Raw genomic sequence first — 23,318 nt, 5'->3', positions numbered from 1 at the left:
GGTCCCTTTCGGGTCGAGCCTTTTCTTCTTTTTTTTTTTTTTTCATTCCAACAAATTCTAGTGCTGTGTCACGTGTCCCCTGTGCGCGTTGCGTGATTTTTTTTATCGCTGCCCGACAGCGGTGCGCAACTTGGCGGAAAATCGTAACTCCTCGCGATTTAAAATCACGGCGTCGCTTTTTTCGACGCGGCGACATCGAATTCCTCCACGGCTCGCTCGGGATCGCTTTGGTTCACATGAGGCTCGTGAGCGCCGAAGGATACACAGGGGTAGGGGAGACCTGGAAGAAAGAGTCTCGGAGCGGGGAAAGGGGGACGCCCGTGGTTGGTGGGGAGAGCTTTTTTCGTTTTACAAACTGGTTCAATTTTTTCTCAAAAAGCGGGTGAACACCGCTGGAACCGGTTGTATCTACGCTAGGCTGAGACGGCGGAACGAGAGAAAGAGAAAGAAAGAGAGAAAAGACGGGGGGGGGGCGAGGGGGAAGGTGGTAGACGATCTTCTCATCGTGAGTTTCAGGCTCGTATCGAGCATTCCGTTTCGAATCCGATTAAACCTCGCTCAATAAAGAACGTTTTCTCACAGCGAGAACGATAGAGGAGAGGCGTGGGGAGGCGGAGAGAGGGAAAGAGAGAAGCGCCGATTTGCCTTATCAAAATTAGATTGCTAAAAGTTGCACTTTTATTATATTTTTAATTACATTGTATTTCAATCGTTTTTAACGCTGGGCGAAAGTTACGAATATTCATACGAACGTATAACGTTATTCTTTGTTTAATACGTTCAGGCGAATATAATTAAAAATTTTTTAAACATCATTCGCGCACATTTGACATTTAAATATTATAATTAAAGTTTTAATAAAACGCGCGCACGCACGCGTGTGTGTGTGTGTGTGTGTGGTGCAAGATATAATTTCGAAATATATGCTATTGAAATCGTAAAGAAAGGATATAATTAACCCTCTCGGGATTTTTACACAGATATATCGTATGCCGAATGACGCGTTACCGGGAGGGTTGCGGAGTTTCCGCTTGTGGGGCGCGCCGTCTAAACGCGCGTAAACGTCGTCGACGAGCCCGCGGAAATATCTCGCGGGGAATTTTGCGCCTTAAATTACGACGCGATAAATTCGTTGCCGGAATTATAATACGCGGCTGCTCGTTCCTCGGCGTGCAATAGTAGTATGGCTCCGCGAGTCGAGACGAGACCCGGTCTCGCGGACGGACGACGACGGGTTTAATGATAATGAAACGTCGTGCTTGGGGTAACGAGAACGGCATTTGTCGCGAATAATCATGACCGCGATTGTCGGCTCGGCCGATCGCTCGCTCTCCACGAAACCCTCCACGTTCAGCGGGGAGTTTCGCCCGTGAGGAATCCGGATTGAAAGGTGCGCTCGAGAGCTCGCTCTTTCGAGACGACAACTCTCCGCGTAGTACGGGGTATAATTCGACCGAATGATTCTACTCGTGAATAAAGGTTGAAAGATGGGAAGCGAAAGATGGAATTTCATAGCTAATATATCTCGCCCGTTTCCCGCCCTCTTTCTCTCTCACTCTCCTTCGCGCGAAAACCCGCGGTTATTTTCCGCGCGCCGGATGCCGCGATTGTTGTTATGATAACAACGAAACTCTAAGGCGATTTGGAAAAGTCTTTCGCGCATATGACACACTTTTCCTTTCGCGAAACCCACTCCGGAGAAGCCAGACGCGAAGTGGGTTTCCATTAGCAGCCGCGTATTATTATTTAGCAGGCACACTCCGAGAATCCAGAAAAGTATCTTCGCAGTGGCGTATGTCACGCAATTGTNNNGGGGGGGGGTGGGTGTGCCAACGGCGGCGAGATTACGGGGCGAATTGGTTTTTCGCCGACGCGAATACGAACGAGCAAACCTGTACCGGCGCGTACGGGTGTCTATCGCGAATTTCGAATTGATCATAGATACACGTCGCTGAGAGATTAAGATCGGATATTAAAGTAGGACAGCGGTAGGCTAAATTTGCCCGTAGAAAACAACAGGCGTCACTAAAGATAGTAAATGAATTCCGAGCGGTGAAAACGATATTCTCGCGCGCGCAGTCAGAAGCGTCACGTGATCGTCGTGCGCAACGCGTGCTAATTATCATATCATCGTGTTATCACCGTCACCGTCCTGCGGGCACCATTGACATTGGCGCGTTACTGGGTCTGCCTAAATGTGGACGTGTTACGGACGCGTTAATCCAAAATCGGCGGAACATTCGCGCGGCTAAAATTACCCGGATTTATACGAATTTAGGAATCTAGGACGAGCCGGAGCTCGACGAAGTCGTCGCCGGGTCTCGGCCTTCGCGTTCGTCGTGGATACGAAAGGTCGATTATTAATCACACCCTCGGAAAGATTCCGTCACAACACTGAAAAATTCACACACCGCCGTCGAACCCGCATTTTTCGCGAATCTTGCGCCGTTATCGATCGTTGCCTCGAAACCGGCAAGGTCGGGCTGGAAAAATCAATTTCACGGGTACTTTATGTTACACGATGACTACTTGGTCATCCTTTATCAAGCGTTACCAAAAGCAGCGAGAATCCCGCAACACGTAAACTTGATGTTTTTTTATTATATTTATTTATTAGGTGAACAACTTTGCTCCCGCCGTTTCCCTATAGATGGCTTTAGTGGAACTTAGTGGTCAAAGTAAATAGATCATATTCTTTTACAAACCGTACAGATTTGGTCGAAAATTGACCGACACATTTTTGATTTAGCTAAAACTTTTTTTACGTGTTTTATATGACAAAAAAAGATATACCTATTCGAGGATTTTTTTTGTTTCATTTTTTTGGAAAATAGAAAGGATGTAAAATTTGAGAATTTGGTGATGTTTGGCTTGAAGTATATTTTTTAAAAATTCGTAACTCTGGTTCTATTTGAGCTACAGATTTCTTTTTTTTATTTTGAAGGTAAAAGAACGAGCTTTAATAAAAAAGTACTTGAAAAAAAAATTATTAACAAATTCAAATGGTTATAAACAATTAAAATGTTTAAATCGATTTTTAACAATTGCCCCACCCTCGTATTATGTTCTGAAACTTATTACAAAAAATGAAATAACTTTTATGTCTACGACTGTGATACAACTTTTATTAACCTTAAAATTGTACAATAACTAAGCATGCACCAATATCCATTATTACTTGCACAAAACTGACCATTTTATGAGCAGTAAACTTGCTTGATCAATCAATTAAACATTTCCTTTATCCATTTATTGCTTAATTTTCGGTCAGTGAGTCCAGATTTTGCGCATCTTTTGTGCCCACTAACTATATACAAGCAGTTGCTTTACATCAGAATCCCAACTGATCAGAATCCCAACCATATTATTCGTTACTGGGCGGAAATTAATATAACTGTTCATTTACTGTTTAAAAATTGCACGAAATGTCTACTAGGTATGATTTTAACATTTAGGAATATCATATTAGGTGAACAACTTTGCTCCCGCCGTTTCCCTATAGATGGCTTTAGTGGAACTTAGTGGTCAAAGTAAATAGATCATATACGTCATACAATCAACTTGGGCATCTGTCAACATAACCTGATAGTTACATTAGTCGATTTGTATTTGTACCATAAAGTTATCATCGATTGAAGATGTCAGTTTACGAGCCGAATTCTCGTCATTTGCGGGAGGTTTTACTTTTCTGCTTCAATATGAAGAGATCTGCGGCTGAGGCTTATCAAATGCTCTCAAATACCTATGGTAAGATCGCTATTAGTGAAAGAACGTGTCGTGAGTGGTTTCAACGCTTCACGAACGGTGATTTTCACGTCGAAAACCGGCATAGCGGTGGAAGAGGAAAGATTTTTGAAGATGCTGAATTGGAGGCATTACTTAATGAAGACTCGTGTCAAACTCAGAAAGAACTGGCACAATCATTGGAAGTGACTCAACAAGCCATTTCGAAGCGCCTCAAAGTCATGGGAATGATTCAAAAGCAAGGGTATTGGGTGCCGTAAGAGTTGAAGCCAAGAGATGTTGAACGGCGTTTGTTTGCTTGTGAACAGCTGCTTGAAAGGCAAAGACGAAAAGGATTTCTGCATCGCATTGTGACTGGAGATGAAAAATGGGTTCATTACAATAACCCCAAGTGCAAAAAATCATGGGGAGTTCCCGGCCATGCTTCCACATCGACGGCCAAACCGAACATTCATGGCTCCAAGGTAATGCTCTTCTGTATTTGGTGGGATCAGCTCGGCGTAGTGTATTACGAGCTATTAAAACCAACTGAAACAATCACAGGCGATCGGTATCGAACTCAATTGATGCGTTTGAGCCGAGCATTGAAAGACAAGCGGCCGCACTACGCCCAGAGATACGAGAAAGTGATTTTGCAGCATGACAATACTCGACCTCATGTTGCAAAAGTGGTCAAGACGTACTTGGAAACGTTGAAATGGGAAGTCCTACCCCACTCTCCAGACGTTGCACTTTCGGATTATCACTTGTAACGATCAATGGCACACGGCCTGGCTGACCAACACTTCCAGTCTTATGAAGAAGTCGGAAAATGGATAGATTCGTGGATTACCTCAAAATAACCAGTTTTTTCCACGCGGGATTCGTGCATTGCCCAAAAGATGAGAGAAAGTAGTGGCCAGTGATGGACAATACTTTGAGTTATAACTTTATCTCCATTATTTTACAATAAAGCCTCAAATTAAAAAAAAAAAGAGCAAAGTTGTACACCTAATATTTTTTTTTTCCAGAAAAATGCACCGTACAAAAGTTATAGGATTTTAAGGGGGCGAGCATTGTTAAGATCATAAAAATTATTTTGAAATTTTTTAATGGGAATCTCTATTTTTGATTGCATATTCTTGTAGCTGACTTCAAGAGCTTTTCCAAACACTATTATAAAGTTATTTTTCATTAAGTACTTTCCGAGTTATGAGGCATGAAAGTTACGATACTTATAGCGTAACACGCGCGCGTGCGAGTTAGCACGGTACTCCCGCGTGCTATAAGAAAGAGCAATGGCGGCTGAACTCCACCTACGCTCATGGGAGCTTTGAACTTTTACTCATAGAAGGAGTTTTCTAATTATGTATTCGCGTAAGTAAATCGCAACTCACCGCGCGATATAAGCAATCACCGTGGATGGTAATTCCTGATCGAGTCCAGCCTGATTTTTTATACTAAACCAAATAGTGGACTTTTTCAAAGCTCCTTCCAAAATAGTCGATTAAAATATGAAAAAAAGGGAAATTGGAAATTCGTTCAATTGAGCAGGATACATTTATAACTTTTATATAGAATACTTGACTCGAAAATGTTTTATTTACAGGATAATCGACTGTATCAATTAAAACGAAACATCCTGTATATATATATATTTTTTTTTATAACGACGCGAACGAATTCTTGAAAATACTCATACTCTCTCCTACATTCTCTGCGAAAATTATAAATAGATTCGGAGAATACATCACTGACGTGAGGAAATCCTGGAAAATTTCAGAATTCTGAAAATCTCGCGGTCCCGGAAAATTCTGAAATTTTCCAGAATCCCTTCACGTCTCTGTTGTATCCGAATCTATTTATGATTTTCACAGCAAATATAGGAGAATAATGAAGGATATTTTCAAAGATCCGTTCGCGTCGTTACTTCTTAACGACGAGTGTCCAATATAACGCAACGCCGATACGTAAATGAAAAAACCCGCCTCGCAAAATCGAGGAAAGTTCTGAGTACCCGAGCCGGAGGATGGAGAAATAGTTTTCAATAATCCAGACAGTCGCATCATTATTAATGGCGCTTAAAGTTTAATGCGACTTTGATAAGACAATTGTACCGTATCGATTCTAACGTACGACGATTCCCTGAACCGAGTTCAAGTCTCGTTTTATCGATTCACGTCTCATTGTTCGTTCACGACTGTAGGAAGTCCTGCTCGTCGCGAGGACCCACACCGCGACGTTAAATATTTCTCCGATAAGTCGGCGGGTCGTGATTCTCTCCGAGTAAAGATTACCCGCGAACTGGGAGAGGATTATTTACTGCGTCTTCCGATCGATTCGCGCCTCATCGGGAAGCGAGTCGTGCAAATTGCCGAGAATCGGCGCCGATGACCCAGAACGGGACTGACGGAACCCGCTGCGAAACAACGGCGGCTACGCCGACGACGTTCCGGATCGTTCCGTGTCCCTGGGACAGATTCGCACGGGCGCGCGAGAGTTTCTCCTTATCCGGGGAATCCTCACTTTGAAGCGCCAGTAGAGCGCTCGCAGAGGAGTTCGCGAACTGCAGTTTGCGAGACGCATTGTCCGCTATCGGGGGTGTCTAGTTTCGCGAACAGTTAGCTGGGCTCGGTGGCACTCCGTGAATCCATCCAGCGAATAACCGGCGCCCATGATGTGAGGGGAAACGTGCGCGCTCTCAACATGTGTCGCACGCGCTTTAACAGGACACCTTGCGGCAACTCCGAACTCGCGCGAAACGCGCTCGTGAATCGCGTCGCGGTGAATTTCGCACGGTAGCGGGGGAGAAATCATACTTTTTACGTTCGAATTAAAATAACCAAATATATACGATGTTTCGAGATATCGTAAACATTTTTACGTAGCTCGCAACCTTTTGTTTAAAAAAGAAAAAAAAATAGCAGCCTTATATATATATATATATATATTCATGCGTAAATAAAGTTATTAAGCTCAAAGCAACATCGAGCAAATTGGACCACTGATCCTATATACCGGGTTAGTTATTACGTGTCTTTCATACAAAGGAAACAAGATTTGCACGTTCTCTTTCAACGTTTTTGTTTTTTTTTTTTTTAATATACTGTTAAAGTTAATGATATCACGTAGTCAAGTGCAGTTTTACCTCTACCTGTTTCCCGGTCACGCTTCCGTGCTATGGCAATCGGAGAAAACAACTAAAATCCACCTAAAACCCGTACATTTGTGAACATAACTTCATAACATAACCGTAAGTAATTTGACTAACAAATTTCCGTGATGCATGTGCGTAAGCTATGTAAAAAACCTACTTCATTTGAATCAACTGACCCCGAGTGCGATCATTGTTAAAAAAGATCAATTATATTTCTAAAGGATGTTGCAATAACGGTTAACTGAATATTGGAAAAATTAGCTAAAACTACAATATTTCTTATGAATACAACGACCAATAATTTCAACAATAACGGGGCGTCCAATTGTTAAACAAAGTGTTCATAAGTACCACATGTAAATGCGTTAGCCATGAATTTCGTCCGCCCAACTGTGTCATTAATCAATATCATCGAGCTGCACTGTGGAGAAGACTACAAGACTATGCTCCTTTATTTATTTACTAAGATAGATAAGCTTTAACGACAACTAACCCGTGTGACATCTGATCTCCCTACACGGTCTCGGCGCTGTGCATCCCGAAAGAATTATCAATGACTTTTTTTACCAGTTTTTCTCGGCGCTCTGCTGGAATACGTATTAAATAATAAGATACAATGGTATTTATCATTATAAGACTTGATATCTTTGCTTCCTTCAATGTTCGTGGAATCCGGCCGCCTCGAGGCAGTCGATGGATATCGCTCGTCATTCCGGTCGCTCTGACCGAGAAAATCGACGACGCAGAATGTTAGGTTCGTTTTTGTGAAAAAGCCGCGAGCGCGCTTCTTCGTGCGATCTTCGGGCTTCGCAGATTCCGCTCGGCGAGGAGAGGTTATCAATCCTCGCGTTTTCGCCCGTGTCGGTTGAGCGTGCGAACCGCGATAAGGTCGCGATCTGCTGGGGAATTCCGATCTTTTTCAAAAAAAAATATTTTCAAGAGATTTATCGGGCACGACGCGCGACGACGTCGACGACGAGCGGCGCGTTGTAATCTCTCAACAGTGCGGGGCGATTAATCGTGCGTTAATTGCAGTTCCTGAACTTCCACTCGCGCGCCGGGCGTAAAGCCGATCTCTTTCGCTTGTCTTTTTTTCCTCCTCTTTGCCCCCCCCCCCCTCTCTCTCTCTCCCGCTCTCGCCCTCTTTACGTAACCGACAATTTACGTTGACGCGCATTTTACATTGTAGCTTTGACCCTGCATCGCGTGAGTCTCTATTTGTCTTTACCGGGCGAGTTGCGTTGCACCGGCGATACGGCCGCGCGTGGTAACGAAACTAACGTTGCTAATTACGATAACGCATGCCCGACACTAATAACTACTTAGATCGCCGCGGGCTTATCCGCAATATCGCAGCGAATTTATGCCGCGTCAATTATGTCGCGACCTTCTCGAACATGAATCCAAATTGCGTCTCTCCGAAGGTTCGCTTTTGCAATCGCGACAACGTCTCATCCACGTCCGACTTGATCTTCGTTGGAAATATCCGCATGAAGTTTCGCGACGCGTCTTCTTCGGTTATCTTCTTGTTAATACGACATAAGGAGACACATATGCTCACGAGTATCAGCTGCTTTCAGCCGTTGCCGTTGAAGGAAAAGTGGTGATTAAATTTCGCAGGCCTCGAGAATCTCGCGAGACGCAAATTCCGAAGGCTCTTAAGCCGGATATTCATAGTCGGATCCTCTATGTATGACCGTCTTAAGTTCATCGTCGGATACTGTACAGCTCATTTCATTGGCTACGAAGCATCGGTAGATAAACTTAAGACCGTCTCAAATATAAGATGACTGACTATGAATACCGGGCTTAAGACTACCGGCGAAAGCCAAAGGTCGAATGTATCCAAGTACCACCAGGCTGCATTTTCCGTTGCATTTGCACTCAGCATTATATTGACTCGGAGAAATCATATTTGCTCGCCAGGCTAATTTTTTCCCCCCTTGTCTTTCTTATGAACGTACTCTGTGCAGAGTCGGATTTTACAATTAAGACCCTAAAAATTTGCAATAAATGAAAATATGGATTTGCGCTGCATTCCCGACCGCGTATGCTCGTGGCATTTGCGGAACGATTTATTATAGCGATCTGCGACAGCCTAATCGCAAAATCCAGCTGTGCAGAACATTCGTGCGTTTGCGGGAGAAGCTTAAAAAGAAGGTTTGTTAAAGAAAAAGGAGAATACGACTTCTCCGAGCTGAAATGTCTAAACGTGCACATACCACGGGGAAATGCAGCCTAGCGGCACTCGGATACATTCGACCTTTGGCCCCTGCCGAGCCTTAAACGCGCGCCCCCTCGTTCTTCGACGAAACGAAAGCCTCTCGCGAGAAACACCTCTCCCGCTTGGGCATCGAATCTCTCCGATACGTTCCTGCCGGCGTGTAGTGCCGTACTGGGCGAGGGGCTCGCGGGGGTGCGAAGGCGAGGGTGGTGGTTGGCGAAGGCCGTTTCGGAGAGGGGAGGCCATCGGCCTAAGAAGGGGCTGCTAAGGGGAGGAAAAAACCGAAAGGAGGAGGGATACCGTTCCGAGCGGTGGAAAAGGAGGTAGCCGGGCGGCGGGGGCGGCCAGAGGGGCGGCGGTGAAGTGGAGGGCCAGAAGGAGAGACACACGGCGGCTCCGCGGCATTTGTAGCATTGTAGGTCGTTGCGTTTTACAAAGCAATCCTCCTGAAATTTTCGCAGTGTGCCGGTGTGCACGCGCTATAACGGTACGGACGCCGCCGTGCTCGATAGGGATTATGCGTCGCCAAGTACGCGTCGCGCGCCCTTAAAGGGTCGATGGTCGCGCGCGACGGGGCCCTCGAACGAAAGTGCGAGTCTCTCCTCCCCCCCGGGGAGTCTTTGAAATCGCGCTCGGTTTTAAGGGCTTCTCTATTCGGCTACATTCGGTAAGTCTTGAGAGTGAAAGCGGGAAATACCGGACGACACGAAGACCGACCATTGTTATTTTATCGTTTTCGCCGTTGTTTTCCCGCTGCGCCGTTGTCGGTGTGTCATTGCCTGTTTTTCATCCGTTTCCCGCGGCCGTTTAACGCTGTCTCTCTCGCACGGGGAAAAACAAGGAAATATACTCCGCGATGTGACCGGACGAATCTATACTTGGGCTTAAAATCGAGGCTGCGTACTATTTTGTGAAAATAATTACGCAGCTTTTTCGGCGACGGTGTGAAATTAATGCGCCCGGGATTGTTCGAGCCGCGTCCCAATTCATTTCACCACGGTCAACTCCGACCTCTCTCGCAGTTTCTCTCTCTCTCTCTCTCTCTCTTTCTCTCGTTCCGCACGCGAGGTCGAGAGTCGTCATCGGTACGAGCGATCTCGTCGCGTGCGTCACTTTTTTGCGGACGTAGTTTTCGGCGGAAAATGGGATTTTACTTCGTACCGGCGCGCTCCACCGCCTCTCGGGAGCGGCTGTGCGAAGTTCGCCGGTACTCTCTCGCTCGTCGAAAGTTGAGATGAAGCCGCGTGCGCGCTCGCGACTTCCGACATCGCGGATGCGTGTTCGTGGTGTTGTCCTCGTCGACGATGACACGCGCGATGTTGTTCGCGGGAGTAGTGCGCGAGATCGCGTTGCTCGGTCGCCGAGACGGCGCGATAAGGAAAGAGAGTCGTGTTTCGCGTCGACGTGTCGGTTAATTAATAACAAAACGTCCGGCGTGCCGGTCGGCGGTCGTGTCCGGGCATTTACGAGCGAAGGGAAGGAAGAAGAGGGAAGATACAGAAGCCGGCATCTTTCTGTTCTCGAAATATTGTGAGCTAGATGAAGGGGAAAAGGAGAGCGCGTTTGTGCAAAAATTCAGTGACTCGATCATTTCGAACACTTCGCGATTAATTCGCACTGCGAGGGTCGCGCAATGCCGGAGATAAATTTGTCGGGAACTTTGAAAGATCCGAGGTACGGTATTGCACGGTTAAAAGTTACTTATTGTCTGCGCGACGCAGCGGATGCTGCCACGTGGTGCTACGTGTTTTCCCGCGGAAAAAAAAACGTCATAGAGCACGCCCCCTCATGTGCGCGAAAGAGAGACGGAGCGAGAGAGAGAGAGAGAGGACGTGGGAGATCGACAGACTCTGGATTGTTGCATCCATCAAATTGACGATTGTTCAATTGAAATTTCAACCTACGACTCGATAGTGTGCAAATTACGCTAATCGAAATAATCGCGGATTCGACTCGTCTATCTCGCCGGTGCGACACCAGCGCGCGTTGATAGCGGTCTCTCGTAAAGAAAAATTACAAACAAAACAAATGAAATTGATAAAAAACGTCCGAATTCCGGGGAAAACGACGAAATCCCTTCGAGTGCGCTTTCGACATCGGGCTGTTCTCGTCGTCGCGGGATATTTTCTTTTTCGAGAAAGCGGAGCCGGACGTCTGGAAGAGCGAGAGAGCACGGGAAAAAAAAAAGAAAAATTTGATAATCTGCCGATGACAGGTTTGGTGAATACGGCGGACGGCGGGGATATTTCATATTGCGGATCTTTCAGTTTCTGGATCGTTTGTTTTGCAACACGAGACCGAGCGTGAAGCAGTAGAACACCATGCCGATTGACCAACGTTGGTCGGTCGTTTCAGACAGGCGGACAGACACAGAGAGAGAGAGAGAGAGAGAGAAAAGAGCGTGATAGAAAGGGGAGAGAGAGGTGCGACGGCCCTTGAGAGAGGGAGAGAGAACGCGGGGCCACCACGCTGTATGCACCGGAGTTTATCTGCGACCGGGCGCGATAAGGCCACTATCGCCGTTTTCGTCGTTCACCATGTCGTCGCTCGCTGGGAAGGGGCCGGAGGGGAGGGGGGGAGGACATCGCGCCTCGTGGCAAAATAGCACAGCGCGGCATGGTGCGCGACGCGGCGCGACCGTGCCGCGAAACTTCTTCGCACTCGCACTTTAATCTCGAGAGTATCGTCCAGCTCCGACACTGCATTAGTTACGACACACGCACACGTTCCACGGATAAACAACTTCTTTTTTCCTCCCTCCCTCTCTTTTCTCTTTCCCTCTCTCTCTCTCTCTCTCTCTCTCTCTCTCTTTCGCATCGTCGATGTAAGAAGCGGTGATATGACGTTTCGTTAATCACGCTCTAACGATTTCGCTTGGTTTTTCCTTTCTCGCGTATCTTCTTTTTTTCATCCTCTCTATCTTCCCCTACTCCTCTCTCTCTCTCTCTCTCTGCCTCTATCTCCATTTCTATTCGCACTCGCGATGATAAATCGTGATACGCGTCTTGCCCGCTCGCTCGCTCGCTCGCGTGCTGTTGCCGTCGTTGTTTTCACGGAAGCACTGCACCCGCGAGAAAAACGACTGTCATTTCATGGGAACGCGGTGACATTGTGGCATTTATCGACGTTGATGCCGCGGCGTGTTCGAGCGTAGAGCGGCAAAACACATTAAGTGAGCTTTATTACGATGCGAATGCAAATCGAGCGAGATATTTCTAACATTTTTGCTTATTAACTCGCGGGACGCTCGCGGCGATATCCGAGCAGATGCCCTGTGTGTGTATGTGTGTGTGTGTGTTGGTTGCTCGGCGTTAAATATAAAACGCGTATAACTAAATAAGCTTGTCTCCATTACGGATCCGAATGCAAATCAAACGGTGTTCGTATTTCTCTTTCAATGACTCATTCGCCGTAATGTCGCGTTAACGAAGAGCGCGCGTAGCTCTCAGCGGATTCGTTTAATTGGGAGCCGAATGCGAGCGAGCTAAACCGGGACACGCGAGATGTATCTATCGTCCGTTTGTGGGACGCTGCTGGAACATTCCTCGAAGAACCGACGAGGACGTCTCGCGCGGTGCACACGCTTCTTCCTCGCCGATGCATCGTCGTGTTCTTGCGAAACAACTGGCGACCGCGGAACCGTTATGCCGAGGCGTCCGTCGTTATTCCCGCATGCAAGATCCTCTCGCAACATCATCGGGAATCGGAGAAGGGAATCGTGCGTACGGGTCGGATAACTACGTCTCCTTAACGGTAGGCTCGCGCGCGCGCGCACCACTCGTTAGCCGGAAGACGAACGTGCGCGAACGCGCTTAACGGAGCCTCGAAAAAAAAAAAAGAAAAAAGTAAGAAAAGGATTCAGTCTTCGAAATACGCATTCTCCGCGAGGCGCGTCGCGATGCAACAGTTACCTCGGCGGCGATCCCGTTATATTATGTCGCGCGTTATCGGAAGCCGCGCGAGCGGCGGCGATCGTGTGACGGAGAGGAGCCATTTTCTTCGCGCGGAAGAATCCGCGCGGGAAACGCATTGTCGGCGCCGGCGGTAATAACGTCGGTTAATTAGGCCGCTCGAGGAGCACGTCTCTCTCTTTTTTTTTTTTTTTCTTTTACGCGAACCAGCCGCGGAAGACGGGATTTATTCGTACGCCGCGATCCCAGGTGAACGCAGCTCAGCGCGCGTCGGTCGATCGAGCCGCGGCGACGTGAATGGCGATTTGCGATGAAAGATCGATCGCAAGTTAATAACTGTCTCTCATCGTGGCGTCAAGAAACAGGTATCGATCGGGATCTTACTATCGATTCGACGGAGGACGGTCTTCGGGAGGGGAAATTAGCCGGCTGATGGGATCCTGTCCTGCGGCGCAGCGGTGATGATAGCCGCGCGATACGACGAAACGTGGCTTTCCCCGCGCGCGCAGTAAAAAATTGTCCGTTAAATCTAACACGTCCCGAACACGGGTCCGTTTAAATTTTTGCGTTAATTCAGCACGGGGCGAGCGTGTTGGAAAATAATACAAATATTATGTCAAAAATTGACGCAAAACTAATGCATTAAACGGCAGCGAAGTGTAAAATGTGTTATTTTAACATTCTACATAACGCGTTGAATATTGACGCAAGGCAAACAAAAAAGAAGTGCTGGGTCAACATAATATATTAAATTAACCCGTCAAATTAACATGCTGCTGGGAATTTAACGCAAAAATTTCAACAAGTACCCGGCTTCACCGAGCCAAGTGCAAAATTGCTTTCTGCCGTGTAAGAACGCGGGCAACCGTAATGACCGTGTATTCCCATGCTTCTCGGCTCTATTTTTACGATCACAGACGCGTCTCTATTACGCGAATTATAACAGTACCTCGCGGACGCCGGAGACCGTTGATCGGCGACGTTAATGCACCGCGACGAACGCGTAACACACAGACTCGCGGGAGGATCGCTCGATCGTGTAAAAAACGTGGGTGGATGCAAGTGACCGCCCGGAGGACCGATCGAGCTATCCGCGGGGAGCCGGGCTTAAAAAAACGCCTGTCAACGGCGATTGTAGCAGCCAGTGATATCGTTTAACGTCGATCAGCGCGATATCGGCTGCGAAATCGGTTCTATTATCACGCAGGTGCGAGAAAAGGGACGAGAGGGGAAGTAGAGAGGTTGTACCGGCGAGGACGATGTTGCCGCTGCTGCGGCTGAGCAGATATCGAGAAGGAGCGAGGAGGCATTTTCTCATAGGCGAAAGGGTACTCCGACGCGATCCGTAAACACAATAGAAAGTACCGAGGAATCTAGGATGGCGAACGAGAGAGGCGCGCGTTGTACCTTGCGTCCGCACACAGCTGAAGCCTGAATACCTGCGAGTGCCCTGTGTGCTCGTCGTGCCCCCCCCCTCCCCCTCCCTTCGACCGAGTCGCGACAAAAATCTCCGATATCCGGCTGGCCGGGCGGAAAACGCCGTCATTTAAGACGGCCGCGACATCGGTTCGCCCGTTTTGCCGCACCACAGGTGTATCGATGACGTCAGGGCTAACCTATCGAAATTTTCCCGTGACACACCATGAGAGGAGCTGTCCCATTCGAAAATAGATAAAGAATAATAATAATACTGGAGGTTATTCGTACGGAACGGAATGGTATCGGCGTGACGACGTGAAACCACTTTCCCACGACCCGTGCAACGTGGGGCTCGTGTTCCTAATGAGCGTTTTCGCGTTATTATCATTATTATTATTATCATTATCCGGAGAAAGTAAATGGGAGATTACACGTATCGCCGGGCATTATTGTTCGATTGACTCCGCGCATTGAACAAGTAACCCGCGCGACTCTTCGACCGTGCCGTTACGGCTGTATCTGAAAAATACCCCGGGAGTCTCTCGCGTCTTAATTCCGCGAGACGTCGCACACCAGGGCGTATATATTCTCTCTCCCGCCACAGTCGCGCGGCAATTATATTTTTACGACTTCTGCCTGTGCGTCGAGCGCGCTCTCGTCTCTTTAAAGTCGTCCGTCTCTTCTTTATGAGCACACACACGCGCACATACACGCACATACGTATGCATACACACTCGCATTCCCGTTTCGCCGGGACAAACGTCGGGCCGTAATCGACGAATTATCGCGACGGTCTCGTCGCTCAATAATGCGCGTCGTTCGTTGCCGCGCGCGCGCGCGCGCTCGGCGAATTAACATTCCGGCGATTCTCTCCGTCAGTGTTGATCGACGTCGCCGCTGTTTTCCCGACCGGGACGGAATTACGCGGCATGTAAATGTAAAATGACCACATTTTTTCTCGCTGCGGATTTAATTTTCGGAGCACACATATCTCCATTGGTCCTTTTGCGTGTCTCCGCTTTTGCTCTTCTTTTTCGGAAGGATACACGCGTTTCAAAATACCGTAGAAAATTATACGAATGACACGGTAAACGCGAAGCGACCGGTCGCCCCCCCCCTTCTTCCCCTACCCAGTCCTCTCTTTTTCCTCTCTTTTTCCAGACGAATCACTGGAAAGGAACGGTATTTTGCGCATATTGTTTTTTTCTCGTTTTGCCGTAATGGAAATGAAACAACGTGTCATTTGCAGTTAATGCTTCGTAAAATACCTCGTTACTTCGGAAAAAAACTATGTACATTCGATTACGGAGTACCTTTCTCTGTACAATTAATTCGCGAAACAATCGTTCATTGTTTCCTTCTTTGTGCTTTTGGATTTTCATCGTTTCGGAACAACATGGCCACGCGCACACCTCGCGAAACTCGCCCCATAAACTATTAAAATAGCGCGAATGTACGAGTGATGTGCGTGTGATGTCGTACAAAATGCAACGGAATGCCGCGGGTAAATGCACATTCGGGCTGGCGTCAAGGACGACCGTAAGGGCCCCGTCGAGTGCGCGGATTTGCGGAATCAAGTTTCCCACAAATTTGTTCTAATTGCTTTTTCGTTATCGGTTTTACACCGCTCGGATGTAAATGTTTCAATTACAACGCGAACGTCGATAAGGAGGACGACGAGGACGACGAGGACAGGTGTCTGTCGATATCTCGCCCGGTATCCGCGCGCATCGTGTCACTTATGCTAATCGATACGGCAAGAAGTGGACTTAAGTGTCGTTCACACGGGGTTTAGCCGCCCCGCCACGTCGTAATACGAGGTTGTAGCATTATGTCGCGGCTGCGTTTTACGTCGACCCACCGTCTATATCGACCGGGGGATCATCGCGTGTCGGGGGGCGCGCTCGACCGAAGATTCCTGTCGACGAGATGAAAGGCGAACATTTGCGAAACTTGCCGCTCGCACAGGAACTTCGATCAGAGCGCGAACGGTTAACGCGAGGATCGAATTACGGGAGATTGGAATCGTGGTAAGCGCGAGAACGGGCGCGCGCAATATTTCTACGCTGCTGCGCGACCGCGCTAATCCGTGTGTGAACGATACTTAAAAATTGATAGTCTTCGGGCGTTCTTTCTATTTACCCTCGAAGCCAGGAACGACCACGATATGGGCGGTCGTTATCTCGAGCTCTATCGAACGTGACCGGCCTCGTTGTTCCCCTCTCTTCTCCCCCAGCGGAAGCCTTTTTTCGCCGACGACGACGACACGGCGAAATTGCCAACGACCACCGCGTGCCGACCTTGAGACCCGATCAAAAATCGTCTCCGATATATTTTCGGCCCTGAGAGGAGGGCCGCGATGAGTCACCGGCGAAAGTCGAAGGTGGCTGCGCGCCGATTGGTCGATACGGATTTCCGAAAAAAGGAAAAAAGCTTCTCCCGGTAACAGCGCGATCACCACCTTCTTTTTTCTCCTTGCAGTTTTCATCCCCTTACAAAATATATTTGTTTTGATACACGGTTTTGCGATGGGCGGCTAATTCCTTGAGATTATAACAATCGACCTCGGGGCTGCTCGCTCGGTCCTTGCTAAGGGGATTAGGAGCGAGAGAGATAGAGAGAGAAAGAGAGACTCGGACGCCTCGGCGCGAATAAAGGATTTATTTTCGTCCTCCACGTGAAAGTTCGCCGGGCCGGAGGGACGCAAAAGGAGCTATCGAAAATTCTCGGCAGAGAACGCGTCAGTGAAAGCTCCGGTCGTCATTTGCCACCACCGCCGCCGGTTTCTCGCCACCGGACAGTTTCTCCGTTCCGTATTATCATATAATCTGTTCGCTGGAAAGAGAAGGAAAACGAAATACACGCGAGGACAAAAATCAGGAGCGGAGCGCGCCCAGCACTTCCACCGTCGATCGTCAAACCGCCGCGCGGATAGAGATCGATTTAACAATAATTACCGGGTTATCGTTATCCGCCCGTTATCCTCGTAATCGACGAGCGTTGACACGGCAGAAAGGATCCACCCGGATAAACGCCCCGATAAAACTCTTGAATTTCTTATATCGCTCCGCCAGAGTCCGGCGAACGTTCGTTTAAACCCGCCGGGGAATTCGCAGTGTAAATCGGCCAACACGTGTGCGCGCGCAGGCCTGATAAAACGCACACGATTCACTTTTCGAGAGTGTTAAGGAGAGAATTTAACCCACCCGCCGGTATACGTGTCAATATAATGCCGATTAATTTGTCCGGACGAGAATTAACGGAATTTGAAACGTGTCGAAATAAAAGAGAGAGAGAGAAAGAATGACCCGGAGACTTACGGTGTCAAGGGGTGAAGCCGCGATATAATTTCGTCGAGCTCGCATTTCGACGCGGTAGACGCGAAAACGATCCCCCTGTTTATTTGCGACGACGGGAACGTGAGGATCGGCGGAAGGTGTATTTTCCTGCATTTACCTGCCTCATCGAAAACTGATCGCGCCGAAATCGTAGCTGTTGTAGCGCTCGGTTTTAATGCGCTATGTTGGCGGAGCTAATGCGAATCGAGTGTTTCTCGCGTATCGACGTTTCTATCACCGCGCGCGACGCGCGAATCTACCCGGCTCAATCGTGTTCACTCATCTAATATACCGCTTCTCTCTCTCTCTCTTCCTCTCCGTCATCGTGCACGACCGGATACATACCGTGCATTGTGTCGCGCCGTCAATCCCGCGATCGCGCGCTGATCGACACCCCGGCACCGGAAGCACGAGGCGAAGTTAGTAAAACGGCACGTTCCGTCTCGTTTGTGTTTCAGGGAGGCGAACAGGTGTTAAGGAGGAGGCGGCGCGCTGAGGACGAAATATACGGATTCTTCGTCGGTTTATGCAAGGCTGCTGCCGCGGCGGAAAGTCTCCGCGGAGAAAGGACGAGCTCTCTCGGCGCTCGAGTCCATCTGATCGAATCCGAGGAGCGCGCATCGAGCTGCGAAAGGTGAGTAGAGAGAAGAGGGGCAACCGGTCGGGGGATAGGAGCTTCAAAATTTCGACGTGACAAAAAGCACGTGTGTGTGGTTCAGATAAAATAAAAACTGCACGAGCGGCGAGGGCACTTTAACGGCGGGAAGTGAAGTGCAAACATTCTATCGGAACGAAGAACGATAGAGAGCGCGACGACATTCACACGTGCGCGCGCGCGCGCGCACAGGGTCATCCTATCTCCGACGACTCACGGCGGGGCTTCTCTTCCTTCGGTGACGATAAACTTCCGCTCGGTCCGATATCGTGACAATGACCGGTTGGGTTATATTCGCAACGCGCGCGCGTATGTTGCGGCGAAAACTCACTCGCGCGAATTCGTCGGAATTGCAGATTAGAATTCCGCTTCTGCTCGCGCGATATCGTAAGTGCTCGCATTTATCTCGGCTGACGCCTTCTCGGCCGCGACACTCTCGATTTAACGCGAATTCATCCACGCGGGGAACGCCACGGTTGGCTGAAGCGCGCAATATCGATAATACACTGTTAACTCTACGACCGCGCATTTCTGAAAAATTACGCGCAGACGAGGTCAATATGACTCGGTGGGATTTTTGTAAGTTCTGTAAGAGGAGAGAAGGAGGTTGAGAAAATCCCGGAATAAAGTGTAACTCTTCTGCTTTAATGTTTGATCGTGCATTCGTAGGGAAAGTTTTAAGTTACCGAGAAAAATTCGAATTTGGACAGTGACCTCGCGAAAGGTGGCGTTTTACTTGGAAAAAATCGTAATTTTTTTTTTTGTTTACTTTTTATTATTTCGATCCGCTGCAAACTGTAGGACGATGAAGTTGAAAGATAGTTCGAACAGAAAAAAATATGACTCTAGTGCGCGTTTGGAAAACATATTTTTTTTTCTGGACCACCAGAAAGAGGGTATTTTGAAGTATCGAAAATAGGTGTTTTTATGGGAGGAAAAAATATTTTTGTTGTAAAAGTATCAAAAATAGTTTATCCTCTTCATCGGAGGGATCGCCTCCGAAATTGTCACCCACGTTCTCATCGTCGAGGGCCGCGCTTTGCAGGACGCGCCCGCGTACGTTATACGCTACCTGACCTCTGTTATTCATTAACACTATTATTCATTATTTCCGGAAAATACGCGTAATCACAATGTTTACTTACGTTAACGTGCAAATTTAACATGCAGAAAGTAATAATTTCAATTGTAGCGTCAAATTACATACCGACCGCACACCAACCGGTCTGACTGACCCTACGTCAAACTCCCAAACACACATCTAACCCATTTTTGTACAGTTGTAATTATAATCATCACAGCGGAAGAATGATTATCAGAAAGATCATTTTTCTAGCAAATGTTTCTATGTTTCCTATAATATCAGTGACAACAACGTTACATGTTGCTGCTACTGTAATTTTTAAAACCACAAAAAGGATATAATTAAGGTCGGAAATAACGACAATTCCTATCAGTGTGACCAATAAAGGAATAAGACTGAGTTACAGCGTTTTGCAGAAAAATTGCGGAGGAAGGGTTGAGCGAAAGAAAACCCGTGTGAGCCTCATAGACCCATACTAACGTGTCGGGTTTTCGGCCACGCGTTTCGAAAGCGAGGACCAAAAGGCTGCCCGGATCTGATCCGAGCTCCTCGAATTTCGCAAGAGAGTCCGGTCGAACCGACATCACGGTTGTCCCCTCACACGACCCCTTGACACGATGTTGCAGACGTTGGCGGGACGGAGGAGGAGGTGGAGGAGGTGGGCGACGAGGAGAGTACGGTGAACCGGAAGCGCTACGGTGGCCGGCTCGGTCGAGGAGTTCGCCGCGGTGCCGGACCCGCGCATGCTTCAACAACGAAGCTGTACAGCAACAGCAACGACACCACCCGCGACGACGAGCTCATCATCATCATCATCCAACATGTTCCCGCAGCAATACTGCCTGAGATGGAAGTACCATCACAGCAACCTGCAGACCATGTTCTCGCAGCTGCTCGAGCGGCAGGCCTATTGCGACGTCACGCTCGCCTGCGAGGGCAAGACGCTACGAGCGCACAAGGTAAATTAGAAGTGGAGCAAAGTCGACGATAACGCGCGTCTTCCGGTTATACTTGGCAGTTTCATTCGCCGGGTGACTTCATTTCGCTCGTCCGCTCGATCACAGTGTAAATCGAGATAGATGCATTAGCTGACTGATTAGTAATCCTTCCCTCCGCTCCTCTTCTCCGTAACGGTGACGTAACGCGCACGATCTGCGGGCTCGCGGCGTGGAACAACTGCGTTTCGCTCGAAAGTCGCCGATGTAAGAAGTTCCGTCGCGAAATCGAGAAATTAGTCGCGAGTGATTCAGGATACGCGGAAACTCGATTTCCGGAATTTCGCTGTAACGTGAAATTGGATTTATGACTGAAACTCGATAAGTGGAATTTCACAATTCGATTTACGGGAAATATATAATAAAATTGCCATTTTCCTCGATATTTCATCTCGAATATATACAGGCGGAACGAGCGCGGCGGGGCTGCATCGCGAGAGTTATCTTGTCAATTTTCAATTAAAATAATCGAGTCGATTTAGCCCCGAAGCAAAGCAACGGGTACTTGCGTGTTCGCCGAAACGAACTTCGCCGCTAATCAGAACTTCGCCGTCGCGACCTCGTCGCTCGTCAAAACTCGCTTATCGTGACGAAATGTCTAACTCGGTTTTCGGTAACACAGAAGAGGCTAATTGCCACATCACGCCGGGTAACGCCGAAAATCCCGTCTCCACTTGGAACTCCGGTGTCGAGCGAGCTGCGAAATGACGTTTTCAACCGTCGATATATATACATACAGGGCGTACCGCACCGTCGCGCGGATTTTTCGCCCGGCGAGGGGGAAAAGTACCACTTCTCGAAATTACCGGAACTGTTCCCGAAACGCTGGCCGCCCGGCATTCATCGGCGAGATCAAATATATCGTACTGCACACATATTAGGTTGCATTTTAAAAGAGCCGCCGCGCAATTTCGGAAAGTGGCATTTTCCCCGACTAGCGTATTCCCTCGAGCTTCTCCGCTAACAAATTACGCCGCGCAGCAGTTTCTCGAGAGTCTTTGATGTGCGCGGGGTGTCGTAGCCTGCGATGGTCCCAGGAACGCTTCTTTTCATCTCCGTATACTTTGATGGGCATATGCTTGGGTACAGAGGGCGAGAGAAAGAGAGAGAGAGGGGGGGAGATTCAAAGCAAAAAACGTCGTAATCAAAGTTTCACGATTTTATGCCAACCATAATCACCGAGCGACAAGTCATCTTAAATAATCGCTTTTCGGAACAACCTACTTTTCCCCTATCTCGATTAACCCGGAGCAGATTTTGCAACACGGAATGCTGGCGTTATTGCGTAACCGTGTTCCATTCGCTTCCAATACGGTGGCGCGCGCAGCTTGTATGCCTCTTTCAGTTTTACACGCAAATTAGACACGAAGCGTATTCCATTAGAATCAGTTACGCAATTATACGATTGTCCCGATCCCGGGAGTTCGCGCGCCTCTTCTACGAGTCACGCGTTCGACGGTTAACCGCGCCGATGCAACCGTCGACCGCCCCGCGAAAACAAGACCGCATTGTGTTCGCGCATCATCTCGGCCGTTATCTCGCCGCTAATTATAGCCGCGAATAGATCACAACTGATGTGTATGTGTGTGTGCTCATCGAAGGTGGGTGACGCGCGATCGCGCGTGACACGTAACTCTGCGTGTATACCGCGTCGTGTACATGAAACGCGACCGGAAACCTGAGGAGCCGTAATAAGGGCGGCGGCACCAACCACCACAACCACCGACGTCGCCGCCATCCGCTATCCGCCACCCGCCAGCCCTCCCGTCCCCCCTTTCCCCTTTTTCCCACCACTCGATGGAGACGACCAACTCCTGATAATTGAATTCTATTCCCAGCCAAAAAACCCGGACGATCTGTAGCAGACGACGACGAATGCAATCCCGTCCGGTTTCCACGGACGAGACTTGCTCTTTTTTTCGCGTACACGTGTCTCTCGTTCGCCGCTCTTTCTCCCCTACCTTTTCACCCCTGCCCGCTTCCGTCCCTCTTCCATCTCTCTCTCTTTCTCTCTCCCTTCGCTCCCCGTTCGCGTTTTTCTGCGTGCCCTCCTGGTTCTTTTCCCATAGCGCGCCGTGCAGAATTTCCTCGATTCGTCTTATTGTACGTCGGGCGAAAGAGGGAAGAAGGGAGGAACACGGCGGCGGTACGAAGGACAAGGAGCGTGGAGCAAACAAGGGGAATGGGGGAAAAGGAGGAGGGAGGAGACGATGGTGGTGGTGGAGGAGGAAGGGCCGTGAGAGGAGACGGACGGATGGACGGACGAGCGAGCTTCGCCGCCTGCCCCGTAGGAACATAAAACTTAACAAACGATCAATTTTCTGTTCTTTGTTTCTTACCGGGGTGGAACTACGGCATTTCGCCACTCTCTTTTCTCTCCGCCCGCTCACCGGCCTCCCTTCCTCTTTATTACCCCCTTCCCCCTGCCGCGCCCGGCCGTGCTAGCACCCTCTTTCTTCCCCTCGCCGACTCCCTCCTCCGCCGCTCTTCCTCCTCCGCCTCCTCTTCCTCCGCCTGTTCCTCTGTTTCGCTCCTCGCGTCTCCCTCTTTCTCTCTCCGGCCTGTGCGTCGAAACGAGCCGCGCAGAGGAGAGGCACTCTATCAAAGTAGAGTACGTTCGGCTTGGTTTATTTTTTACTTTGGGAGGGGTCCAAATTGTAAAATCAATACTTCCTCCTAAATTTAGAATGCCGCCGCCGACGCCGGCACAACGGTGCGCGGGCTTTTTCGTTTCTTCCCTCGCGCGCCTCTTACCCGTGCGGGCTCGCCTAACTCGCGCTTGTTGTGTCTCGTTCCCTTTAGCCGCCGGCGA

The 23,318-nt window shown here is 48.7% G+C and overlaps 1 protein-coding gene across 7 annotated transcripts in view; it reads left to right on the top strand.

Moving 5' to 3' along the window:
• Positions 1–23,318, top strand: part of LOC106752032 — a 103,759-nt gene that overhangs the window by 57,215 nt on the left and 23,226 nt on the right. For 6 of the 7 annotated variants that reach the window (XM_014633392.1, XM_014633390.1, XM_014633394.1 and 3 more), the window contains 2 exons: positions 18,231–18,406; positions 20,138–20,470. In XM_014633392.1, the coding sequence (XP_014488878.1) occupies positions 20,255–20,470 (216 nt within the window). In that variant the 5' untranslated portion in view covers positions 18,231–18,406; positions 20,138–20,254. Of the gene's footprint in view, positions 1–10,668; positions 10,779–18,230; positions 18,407–20,137; positions 20,471–23,318 lie in introns of those variants that run through there. The other variant, XM_014633395.1, reaches the window with a different exon arrangement.

Source organism: Dinoponera quadriceps, unplaced genomic scaffold (genome assembly GCF_001313825.1).
Source record: "Dinoponera quadriceps isolate SergipeBrazil2010 unplaced genomic scaffold, ASM131382v1 scaffold424, whole genome shotgun sequence".
NCBI lineage: Eukaryota > Metazoa > Arthropoda > Insecta > Hymenoptera > Formicidae > Dinoponera > Dinoponera quadriceps.
The sequence above is the reverse complement of the archived record's forward strand: the minus strand, read 5'-3'. Positions and strand labels throughout refer to the sequence as shown.